The 12,693-nt window shown below is 39.3% G+C and overlaps 1 protein-coding gene across 1 annotated transcript in view; it reads left to right on the top strand.

Annotated features, from left to right (window-relative positions):
• The window catches only part of LOC138147511 (cell surface glycoprotein CD200 receptor 2-like), a 30,219-nt gene extending 18,611 nt beyond the window's left edge, over nt 1-11,608 (top strand). Inside the window, exons 6-7 of the mRNA XM_069070026.1 lie at nt 9,082-9,127; nt 11,124-11,608. Of these exons, the coding sequence (XP_068926127.1) occupies nt 9,082-9,127; nt 11,124-11,189 (112 nt within the window). The 3' untranslated portion in view covers nt 11,190-11,608. The remainder of the gene's footprint in view (nt 1-9,081; nt 9,128-11,123) is intronic.
• Nucleotides 11,609-12,693: the final 1,085 nt, after the last annotated feature.

Raw genomic sequence — 12,693 nt, 5'->3', positions numbered from 1 at the left:
AGTTCAATGTACTCTGTGCATCTGCATTTACTCAAAATGACAGCTTGTGAGCTTCTACTGATTTGTTTCCTTTTCCTCTCTAATCAGTCACAGGACAGAATACTTCAAATCAAAAGCATTTAATAAAAGAGCATAGTAAGAAGACTTACAATGGAACCTTTTCCCCATAGGTCTAGAGTGCACTCTCCCCAAAATATATGCACCATCAGTGGGTATAATAAGCATGCACAAGGCTCATGTGTGAGAAATGAATATTTCTATCTTATATTTAATAGCTAATTATTGTATTAGGACCAAGGTTTTTCCTCTTTTCTACTTCCTTATCCAGAAACCAACCAGTGTGGAAAATCTCTCTTAGAAATTTACCCAGGGGGCGGCTAGGTTGCACAGTGAACAGAGCACCGGTCGGGGAGTCAGGAGGACCTGAGTTCAAATCCGGCCTCAGACACTTAACACACACACACACACACACACACACACACACACACACACACACAAAACTAGCCATGTGACCTTGGGCAAGTCACTTAACCCCAATTGCCCTCCAAAAGGAAAAAAAAATGAAATTTACCCAGGACAAGATCTAATCAGACAGCAAAAAACTTCTAATTTTAGACCAAGGGGTACATTACTGCTCATTGTGTTTACTTAGACAGGTCTAGGAAATGCTGAGTCTTTCTATTATTGAGAGAGGTGATATGGCAACTAATGGCTCTTTGACAAAGATTTGAGTGACTTAAGTTACAGACTCCAAGATAGCCCAGCTTCCATTGTGTTAATCAGAGTTGAGTAGGCACCCCTTGGGAACACCTCTTCTTCAAAGGGTCTTTGGTCTGAGAGCCAGCCAAATGGCCATCCTTTTATTAATAACCTGCTGGCCTTATTAACAAAATGACTAAATTACCCAGAAATTATGCCTCTCAAACCTTTTTAAACTTCACACATGTATGAAGGGTTCACACATGAGGAATAAGTATGGAGGAACAACTCATACTCCCAATGCTATAGGACTCCTAATGTCTTTGAGTGATATCACTATTGTACTTTTACTGTTCCTGCTCCTGGATGGGTGTGTTATCTACATTGAGTGTGTTGCTTTAGCCTTAATGGCTTGGTCTTTACTGGGCATGGCATTTCTGCTCAGCTGACTGGACTTTGCTGGACTTACCAGTGTAATGTAATGCCAAGGAAAGGCAACTTCCCAAGGTTCAAAATACCAGCATAGGTGCTCTCCATTTTACTCAGTGACAAACCAAGAACAGAGATCAAAACATGACATCATTCAAAATACAGCATTTACTAAGTGTGATTAAATAATCTCCAAGTACTACCCCACCCCAGGACCATCCATTCATTCAATCAATTACAAAGTCCCTGTTCTAAATACTACTCCACCCCTAGGCTGTACCTTCATTCAGTCCACCACAAAGCCCCTCTTCTCAAATGGAGATTAGTTTCCAATCTAAGTAAAGTACATTCATTTGTTCAACCATAGAACACAAAAAGGTCAAAAGTTCCCCACCCCTGGATCACAATTGAATCTACCCCAGAGTTACAACAAGTTTAGGCACAGCACTTAATACCCAAATGGAGGTCTTTTCTTCATCTTGACAGGAGGCAAGTTCTCAGCAATCTTAGTTCCTGGGGAGACAAGGCTTAGCAAGGCCACAAGATACATTGCCAGTCCCTTCATTAATTCATCCTCTGTCTGTAGAACAGTCCTAGAACCCCTGAAAACATTAGCAAAACCCCCTCCCAGGATTTCTGTAAACATACAACAAGAAAATCCTTCTTCAGGGCTTCTGAAAGGTCTCAAAAGTCCAGGGCAATTCAAAGTGGCCCTCAGCAATCCTCTCAGTCTCTCTCTGCCTCCATGAGGGTGCTGCTTCCAAAAAGTTCTTCTGCCTCTCTTGTCTCTCCAAAATCTACGTCACCAGCTCCTCCCAGTTCAGGACTCTCTTTTCACATCAACAAGTCCATCCCACAGGTGGGATTAACAAGCTCTGGGTTTTAACACAATCAATTTGAAAACCAAGCCAATACAGGGGGATCTTTATATTCCATTACTATCACAACCAGGTAGTCCTTTCTGGTCTTCTGGCAATATTGTGTATGTAATCTTTACTGGCTGGCATGTTCTTCTGAAAGTCTTGATGGTTTCATCTCTCTCTTGGTTCTTGCCACTATCTTCTGGGCTCATTTTTTTTCAGGGCTAGCCAAACCATCTTAGTTTCAGTCTTCTAGGTCATAGTGTCTAGAACCCTGAAATAAAGGGTTCCTATCCTGTGCAAGATAGGTTAGTTTTTCTTTAAAAGATATTTAAACATGGGGCAGCTAGGTGGCACTGTGAATAGAGCACCGGCCCTAGAGTCAGGAGGACATGAGTTCAAATTTGGCCTCAGACACTTAACACAAAACCTAGCCGTGTGACCTTGGACAAGTCACAACCCCAACTGCCTGCCAAAAAGCAAAAAAAAAAAAAAAGATATTGAAACCATCCTTGTACCAGGAGATTAACATTCCAACCATGCATATAGCTCCCTGGTGGCTTAAGGACAAAAGTCAATACACAAGGAGTCAGGAGCTTCTCACCCAGGCTTCTGCTCAGTAGAGTAGAATAGCAGAGTGAGGGAAGTTGTGCTCTGCTGAATCAATGCTGCATCCATGCTTAATATCCTTTTCCTTCTTTAGCTAAGGAAATCTCCTTTTGCTAGCTCTTAGATGTTCTCTAAGTGTGTCATTTTGCTCCAATTTGCACCTAACAGTACCAGATTGAGCAGATTCAGACCTCACCTTCAATAGGTGGACTGATAGTTCTTCAGTGATGACTACCATGCCCAACTAACAAAAATCAGGCAGCATGTTGCCAGGCTAAAATTACATCTTTCCTTTTCCTCTCTTAATCTCTGGGATCTCCAAGCCATCTGTAACAAATAACTATCTAGTTTAGACTAAGATGCTCAGATGCTCCCAAGGTCCTCTCTGATTTAGCCTCCAAAGGAATTTCATTTTGTCAAAAACATTTTCTGCATTTATTGAGATAATCATAAGGTTTCTATTAGTTCTATTGTTGATATGATCAATTATGATGATAGTTTTCCTAATGAACCAGCCTGCATTCTTGGAATAAATCCTACCTGGTCATAGAGTATTATTCTCATGATAAGTTGCTGTAATCTTTTTGATAATATTTTATTTAAAATTTTTGCATCTATATTCATTAGGGAAATCAGTCTATAATTTTCTTTCTCTGTTTTGACTCTTCCTGGTTTAGGTATAAGTACTATATTTATATCATAAAAAGAATTTGGTAGGACTCTTTCTTTGCCTATTTTCCCAAGTAGTCTACATAGAATTGTTATTAATTTTTCTTTAAATGTTTGATAGAATTCACTTGTAAATCCATTTGTCCCTGGAGATTTTTTCCTAGGGAGTTCATTGGTGGCTTGTTCAATTTTTTTTTTCTGAGATGGGGTTATTTAAATATTTTACTTCCTCTTCTGTTAATCTAGGCAATGTGTATTTTTGTAAATATTCATCTATTTTACTAAGACTGTCAAATTTATGGGCATATAATTGGGCAAAATAGATCTTTACTATTGTTTTAATTTCCTCTTCATTGGTAGTGAATATACCCTTTTAATTTTTGATACTGGTAACTTGTTTTTCTACTTCCTTTTTTTTTTTACTCAAACTAACTAAAAGGTTACCTATTTTATTCCCCATAAAAGCAGTTCTTAGTTTTATTTATTAGTTCAATAGTTTTCTTAATTTCAATGTTATTAATCTCTCCATTGGATTTCAATGTTTCCAATTTGATATTTAAATAAGGATTTTTAATTCGTTCTTTTTCTAGCTTTTTAGTTGCATGCCCAATTGTTTTTATCTCTTCTTTCTCTATTTTAGTCATGTAAGTACTTAGAGATATAAAACTTCCCCTAAGAACTGTTTTTGTTGTATCCCATAAGTTTTGGTGTGTTGTCTCATTTTCATTCTCTTGCATGAGGTTATTGATTGTTTTTATGATTTGTTGTTTGACCCACTTATTTTTTAGGATTAGATTATTTAGTTTCCAATTGATTTTTAGCCTGTCTTTCCATGGCCCTTTATTACATATAATTTTTATTGCATCATGATTTGAAAAGGAAGCACTTGATATTTCTGCCTTTCTGCATTGGATTGTGAGGTTTTTATGCCCTAGTACATGGTTGATTTTTGTGTAGGTGCCATGTACCACCGAGAAAAAGGTATATTCAGGGGCAGCTAGGTGGTACAGTGAATACAGTCAGGAAAACCTGAGGTCAAATCTAGTCTCAGACACTTGACACGCTTACTAGCAATGTGACCTTTGGCAAGTCACTTAACCTCAATTACCTTGCTTTCCCCCTTCCAAAAAAAAAAAAAAGAAAAAGGTATATTCCTTTCTATCCCCATTTAATTTTCTCCAGAGGTCTACTGTGTCTAACTTTTCTAAAATTCTATTCACCTCCTTAACTTCTTCCTTGTTTATTTTGTGTTTAGATTTATCTAGTTCAGAGAAGGAGAGGTTGAGGTCCCCCTCTAGTATAGTTTTGCTGTTGATTTCTTCCTGTAATTACCTTAACTTTTCCTCTAAGAATTTGGATGCTATATTTTTGGTGCATATACATTTAGTAATGCTATTGCTTCATTGTCTATAGTGCCTTTTAGCAGGATGTAGTTTCCTTCCTTATCTCTTTTAATTGTATCTATTTTTGCTTTTGCTTTGTCTGAGATCAGGATTGCTACCACTGCTTTTTAAAAAAAATTTCAGCTGAAGAGTAATATATTCTACTGCAGCCTTTTACCTTTACTTTGTGTGTATCCCTCTGTTTCAGATGTGTTTTTTGTAAACAACATATTGTAGGATTATGATTTTTAATCCATTCTGCTATCCACTTCCATTTTGTGGGAGAGTCCATTCCATTCACATTCACAGTTATAATTACTATGTGTGTCTTTCTTTCCATCCTATTCCCCTGCTTGTTTATGCTTTCCTTTCTCCTTTCTCCCCTTCTCTCCTCACTAGAGTTTTGCTTTTGACTTCTGCCTCCCTCAATCTGCCCTCTCTTCTATCAGCCCCCCTCTCTTTTCTTTCCCTTTTTCCTTGCTACTTCTTCCCTCCCTGCTATTCCTCCTTCCTTTTTCTTTCCCCTTTCCCCTCCAACTGCCTATAGGGCAAGTTAGATTTCTATAGCTAACCAAGCATGTTATTCTGTCCTTGAGACAAATTCAATGAGAGCAAAGTTCCAACAATATTTATCACCCTCCCCTCTCTCCCTCTACTGTAATATGTTTTTGTGCCTCCTCATGTGATGCTATTTACCCTTTTCAGACTCCTCCTTTTCTCTTCTCCCATTACATTATTTTTTTCAGCACTTAATCAGGTTTTTTATCATCACATCAAAATCAACTTAAACCTACCCCCTCTGTCTATCTTTTTCCCTTTTATATGATGTAATAAAGATACAATTCTCAAGACTTGTATCATCTTCCCATGTGGGGATGCAAACAGTTTGTCCTTATTGAATATCATGGTTTTTTTTTCCCCTTCCTGTTTATCTTTTCATGTCTCTCTTGAGTCTGGTATTTGAAGATCAAATTTTCCATTGAGCTCTGGTCTTTTCATCAGTTATGTCTGGAAGTCCCCTATTTCATTAAATGTCCATCTCCTTCCCTGAAATATTATGTTCAGTTTTTCTGGGTAGTTGATCCTTGGTTGTAATACAAACTCCTTTGCCTTATGGAATATCATATTCCAAGCCCTCTGATCTTTTAATGTAGAAGCTGCAAGGTACTGAGTAATCCTGTCTGTGGTTTCACAATATTTGAACTGTTTCTTTCTGGCTGCTTGCTGTATTTCTCCTTGATCTGATAATGCTGGAATTTGGCTACAATATTCCTTGGTGTTTTCAATTTGGGATCTCTTTCAGGAGGTGATTGGTGGATTTTTTGTTTTGTTTTGTTTTTTAGAGGGGAAGGTAGGGCAATTGGGGTTAAGTGACTTGACCAAGGTCACATGACTAGTTTTTTGTGTTAAGTTTCTGAGGCCAGATTTGAACTTAGGTCCTCCTGACTCCAGGCCTGGTGCTGTGCCACCTAGCCCCACCAGTTGGTGGATTCTTTCAATGACTATTTTCCCTTTGGTTCTAGGACCTCAGGGCAGTTTTCCTTGATGAATTTCTTGAAAGATGCTGTTCAAGCTCTTTTTTTCATCATGGTTCTAAGGCAGACCAATAATTCTTAAATTTCTCTCCTGGATCTATTTTCCATGTCTTGTTTTTCTAATGAAGTATTTTGTGTTTTCTTCTATTTTTGCATTCTTTCAATTTTGTTTGACTGATTCTTGATGTCTCACAGAGTAATTAGTTTCTGTGGGGGGCTATTGATATCCCGTCCTCTCATTTACCCATAGTAAGTCTTCGGTCGTCACCAGCCTCCTAGGAGGAATTACCAGACAGAGCACCCGAGGTTTGCAGGAGTTGTTTATTCAGGCTCAGCTACATCGCGACTGCCCTGAACTTCCACATCAGGGCAACTTATAGGTACATATAGCCAATCATCTTCCACAGCTCTATTCATTACCTTTTAAGGTCATACATCAAGCAAGCAGGCACTAGCCCATATACCATTACTTCCTGGCCCCCAACAAGTTTCCACTTGCCCAATTCTAATTTTTAATGAATTGTTTTCTTCAATTAACTTCTGTACCTCCTTTCCCACTTGGCCAATTCTACTTTTTAAGGAGTTGTTTTCTTCAGTTTTCTTCCCCCCTCCATTTTGTCAATTGTATTTTAAAAATTTTCTTCTACCTCTCTTATTTGACTTTTAAAATCCTTCTTGAGCTCTTCCAAGAAGACTTTTTGGGCTTGAGACTGTGAGGGATAACTTGCAGTGAAGTTTCCCCATTCTGAAAATCCTGTACACATTCTTATTACTTCCTTATATTTTGTAATTAAGTTCAGGATCATTTCCCCATATATATGTGTAGGTCATTGTGTATTTCAAGGTAATGTAAGAGCTATTGAGAATTGATACAATTGATTGGATTAACTATTGAGACCAAATTAGAGGTGTTTTTAGTTTGGGGAAAGGAATGGTAGTGTGAGAGTTAGCAAAGGGTTAAGTTTCTATAGAACTGCAAGAATTGCTGAAACAAGATAAAAAGTACCAGGCAGTAGCCTTGGGAAGAAGTTGGGTTCCCAGTTCCCAGAGAACTCCTGGATAATACTAAAAATGAAATAATGTAGAGTAAAAGGATTTGGCAGCAGGAAGCAGACAGTGGCCTTGGGACACTCAGGCCCAGATAAGGACATATCTAGGTTGGACTGAGGGGGTTTCAGTATTCTGAGGTTGTTACTGTGCTTTCATAGTGGACCTCATGTATTATGTATGTTATTTAGCAAAATGAGAGCCTCAATAGTAATAATTAGGTTAACGAATGGAGAGGGCTTTGCGTTGATTGGTTGGTATTAATAAGAAGACTGTGAGCTTGCCTTACCAACCGATGGTAAGGTGGGACAGTGGAGAAGGTGTGGAATTCCCATGTTAGAGCTTTATAATCTTGCTTTTGCCTTCTGTAGTGCTCTCCTCCCTTCTGACCTTCATGTTGGATTTGGGGACGCCTTTTCTCAAGAAAGATAGTAATTAAGTTTTTGCTTCTTCTTTGAGAAGTCTCTGAGTCGTATTGGGTGAGTGGTCTTCTGACCCATACAAGACCATTTCATATATTGACCATGGTGTCCTCTCCCGAGGACTTGTGTTTTGATCTTCCTTATCACCAAGATATTTCTCTATGGTCATTTAAAAAATTCTTCTTGTTCATGTTGTTTGCCCTATTTTCTGACTTTTAAATTTGATCTCTGCTTCTTGGAACTATCCCAGACTTCTTGTGCTGGGGACTAGGTGACTGGTTACTGGTTTTCTGTTCTGGGGCCTCAGGTGCTGGCAGTTGGATGTTTTAGTGGTTTGGTAGTTTATCTGGTGCTGAGCTGGGGGCCATGTGTGCCTGGTGTTGGTACTTGCCTGTTTCTCCATCCTGGGGCTCAGGATCTCCCTCTGGTCTTCTGAGGTGGGGTTTGCTGCTGGCTTGCTGTGATGCCTACCATCCTGTACTGGTCCCCTTCAGTTACAGTAAGATGGATCTTTCCTGTTAATCCCCCTAGCCTCCCAAGCTAAAAGACTGCTGTACTATGTCTTTCTGCTGGCTCCACTATTCCAAGATTTTTCCTGGGGGCAATATTCTTTGGGTTTTTCCGAGATCAACAAGGGAGGGTGAGAGCAACTTACTGCTTACACCACCATGTTGGCTCCTGGGAGTTTAAATAGGTGACTTTCAAACATTCAGTCTGTGGGTTGACAGCCCCAGGAGTAGCTGTTGCTCCTGCTGCAGGCCCTGTGCAGGACCGTGCTTCTCTCTCACCCAGCTCTGCTAGGTCCCCCCCTCCTGCACTGAAAGGTCTGAGAATCACCACTGCTGCCAGTGATTCAGTTTGCTGAGTTTTGCTCTGGCTTTGCTTTTGTTGAGTCTGCACTGGTGCAGCCTTTGCTTTAGGCTGCACTGCTCTCCCAGGCCGGTACAACAGATCCTTCCTGCAGCCTTCCCAGTTGTCTTGGGTTGGAAATCAACCACACTCTATCCCTTCATGGATTCTGTGGCTATAGAATTTGTTCAGATTCACTTTTTAGAGTTATTTGAATGAATTTTTGGGAGAGCTTAGGTGAGTACCTGCTTTCACTCCACCATATTGGCTCTTCTCCCACCTTAAAATTCCAGAACAAAAGGTAAGTTAAGGAATCCAGTCTCTACCTGTATAGTCTACATTCTTGTATTTATCAGACGTGTGTACCACCGACAAAGCCCTATTGCTTAAATGTTATTATTTTTGGTCAAAACAATAAAACCTCAGGCTGTTCATTCCATTTTTGATTCACTGCTTTCCTGAATGTAGAGTGTTGCTCTCTATCATTATCATCATTATCATCTGCAACACTAATGGAGAAAAGGGTTTTGTACTCTCCCCTCTTTAATTCACTTTTTGTTGTCTTTTTTTTTTGTGGCAGAATCTATAAATTCCAAAGGACAAGGTCTATCCCAAATATTAATACGGTAAGATATAAAGAGGGATGATTGTACTCAAAATCAGAGAGTGTGCCTGCTAGGTTTTGTCAATTTGGGCTGTGATTTAGTGTTTGTGTAACATTATTGCCCTAGCCAGTCTTGCTTGAAAGCCAGTCCTTCCTGCAGGGTTCTCCAATACCCCCTTAAGGGGATTCAGGGGCACCCCATCTCTGTTATTGGTTCTAGCAGATTGTATTCCCTCAATTTTAGGGGTTCCCTGCTTCCCAGTTCCATTTATCAGGTAGCTAGGTGGAACAATGAATAGCGCACTGGGCCTGGAGTCAGAAAGATCAGAGTTTAAATCCAGACTTAACTACTTAATAGTTACATGACAATGGGCAAGCCATTAAAACTATTTGCCTCAATTTCTTTAACTGTTAAATGAAGGTAATACATAGGTATTATATAAAAGTAAGATATTATTTAACTACTTAATCTAAGATTAGTTTTTATAATGAAATATTTAATGGTATAATAAGAACAAATATACAACCTTGCCTCCAACACATGGTTGCTATAATTCCCTCCCTACACTACTTCAGTTTCTGGGGAGGGCAGGGGGTTAGGTTCATGGTATAACACAGTTCCTATGCAGGACTGCTTCACCAAATTCAAACCCTCCTTAGGTTCAAGTACTAGAATCTCTGGTTTCTCAGGGCTTTCTGGTGGGGTTGATTGCATCATCTACCTTGAAATCATGTTATCAAAGCTGTCATTATTTGGATTTGGGATCTCCATGTCCCAGAACTGAAAAGAACAAATAAAAAAAGACCATACCAAGCCCCCCAGCCCATTTCTCAAGGCCACAGGGCTTTAAAGGGTGAAGGAAAGGTAGGGGAAGGTAGTTCTTACCCTGACTCAGCTCAATTCACAGCACCTGTTCCCGGGGTGAACAGGACTTTCACCTCACCTTACACACTGCCAGGGAGAGGGAGAGGGAGAGGGAGAGGGAGAGGGAGAGGGAGAGGGAGAGGGAGAGGGAGAAGGAGAGATTATTATTTGTTGTCCTACCACATGGTAGGACAACAAATAATGTCACCTTCTAGAAGCATATCCATGGTATGTTCCAAGTGGGTAACTTCATGTTAGGCAGAGGGCTATGCAATCTGGTCATTAGCAAAGCAATGTCCTGATATACTATTTCTTTTTTAAAGCAATTGGGGTTAAGTAACTTGCTCAAGGTTACACAGCCAGTTTTTTTGTGTGTGGATCTTAAGTATCTGAGGCCAGAACTGATCCTGGGTCCTCCTGACTCTGGGGCCAGTGCTCTTACTCACTGCACCACCTAGCCTCCCCTAATATACTATTTCTTATGGGATTCAGTTGCATGAGGTCTATATTTTGCCAGATGATAATGAACCCAAGTTCCCCATTCAAGACTGAAGCTTTGAATCCACAGGGGGCAACAACATTGGCAGAATGTTCTCCTCTCAGATAGAACTACATTTGCCTAAAATGCAAGTTTCTCTTTGTACAAAATCATACCTATGTAACTTTTTGTTGACCAGACTTACATTTCTTGATCAAAGTGTATTATTCTTGTGATAAGATGCTGTAGTCTTTTAGCTAACATTTAATTTAAAATTTTTGCATCTATATTCATGAGGGAAATTGGTCTGTAATTTTCTTTCTTTGTTTTATCTCTCCATGATTTAGGTATCAGTACCATATTTGTGTCATAAAAAGAACTTGGTAGGACTCCTTCACTAATTTTCCTAAATAGTTTGTAGAGTATTGGAATCAATTGTTCTTTAAATGTTTGATAGAATTCACTAGTAAATCCATCTGGCCCTGGCGATTTTTTCCTAGGGAGTTCACTGATGGCTTGTTTGAAGACTTACATTTCTTTATGTAGCACCTATTTGAAGAATGGGAAACTTGAGACAGAGAGGTCACTGATCACTCATTGGAAAGGGGAGCTTTCACTATTGGATATTGTTTCTTGTTCCTTATGATTATGGTTTTTTTTTCTTTATCTGGATAGAAGGAAGAGGAATTTTATGTAAATTACATGAAGAGCATATACTATGGAAATGAAAGTATGAATTAACTTTGAAGATACCACATGAAGACCTGCATCCTGATCACTCTTTAGTCCTGTCAGCTAACTGAACAAGAATTTGAGGGAAAGAGTGGAATCAACAGCAATATTTTTAACGTATCTAGAATTCTTCTCCTTCCCTCCTTTGCACTTCCTTAAGAAGAGAAGGAAGAGTGATGTGATTTTGGATTCATTGTGCTGTGCATTATTTCCTTCCTGGACTCTGAGTGGTAGAGAATTTTGATAATTAGCTGGCATCTTCCTTGATTATCTAAAGTGCAACCCTAAAACTCGTAGTATTAATCAGTGTTTGTTGTGCATTTATGCATTTAACATTCTGCTTGTGCTCTGGCTAACCAATTTTTGCAATAAAATTTTGATAGCTCATATCTTGGGCTTTGGGGGCTAGATTCCCCCCCCCTTCCCTACTTATTTATTCTTTTTTTTTTTAAGCTGGGACAATTAACTTTTTTTGTCCCATATAGTTTCATTTATGATTTCTTGAAATAGAGCTCTAGAAAACCAGGCTTTGATAAAATACACATTTGGATTCAAATGAAACTACTTAAACCCAGATCACTGTCTGATTGACCAATAATGGGTCCCAGCTCAAGTTTCACTTGGTCACTGGGTTCTGATGGCTCAGTGAATATAAATAGCAATTATTTCTACTATGACCAGAAACCCCAAGGATCTTCCCCTCACAGTTTGATATATATATCAATATATATATATATTAAAACTGATATTAAAATATTAAATATATTAAAATTAAAAATATATATAAAATATATATATTTTGATATATATATATATATATATTTTTTTTTGAGTAGGCAAACTAGGTCATTTTTTGTTTCATTTTTTTTTTTTACCTAGCCTTAAGTCACCAAATGAATGTTACCTCAGATAAACTGAGACCTGGAAAAGATTTTAGCTGAAAAATGTTACCCCTGTTGAGATTTAGGGTTTAGTTTGTACCAAACAGGCACAAACAGGCACCTCATTTGGGGTGCCAGGAATGATGGGGTTTAGGTTCTGGGAACCCCTTTGAATCTTCCCACTAGATGAGGCCTTTGCCTGAGGACATAAACCTCTAACTATTGCTAGGTCCAAATCTCTGCTACACTTAACCTAGCCTAGCCCTCCATTGTCTGTCATCTCCAGGTAACCTTCAGCTATTTCCTACCCTTAATCCCATTCCTAGAGTCTGACCTCAGTCCTAAGAACCTCTTTAGACTCCTTCTGGTCAGATGGTCATGGTTCTAGAGGCATCAGCTCCTGGGGTTCCCTCTGGGGGGATGGGGTGTCCTGGAGGGGCACTTCTTGGATCAGTGACCCTCCTTGTGGCATTGAAAGCAGACTTCCCCACTACCCAAGTAATTGGGCTTGCTCCAAGGGGGAGCCCTGGAGGGGTTTTTCCTAGCCATCGAAGCAGCCAAGAATTGAGCATGCTCTCTGTCTCTGGCTTGTTCCCTTCTTTCTTTCTCCCCTGCTGCAACAAGGTCTCTAT

The sequence above is a fragment of the Petaurus breviceps genome, unplaced genomic scaffold (assembly GCF_028583685.1).
Source record: "Petaurus breviceps papuanus isolate PSGF00001 unplaced genomic scaffold, PetGlider_PUasm1.0 90792, whole genome shotgun sequence".
Classification (NCBI taxonomy): Eukaryota; Metazoa; Chordata; class Mammalia; order Diprotodontia; family Petauridae; genus Petaurus; species Petaurus breviceps.
Note: the sequence above shows the minus strand (reverse complement) of the source record. Positions and strands in the feature narration are given on the sequence as shown.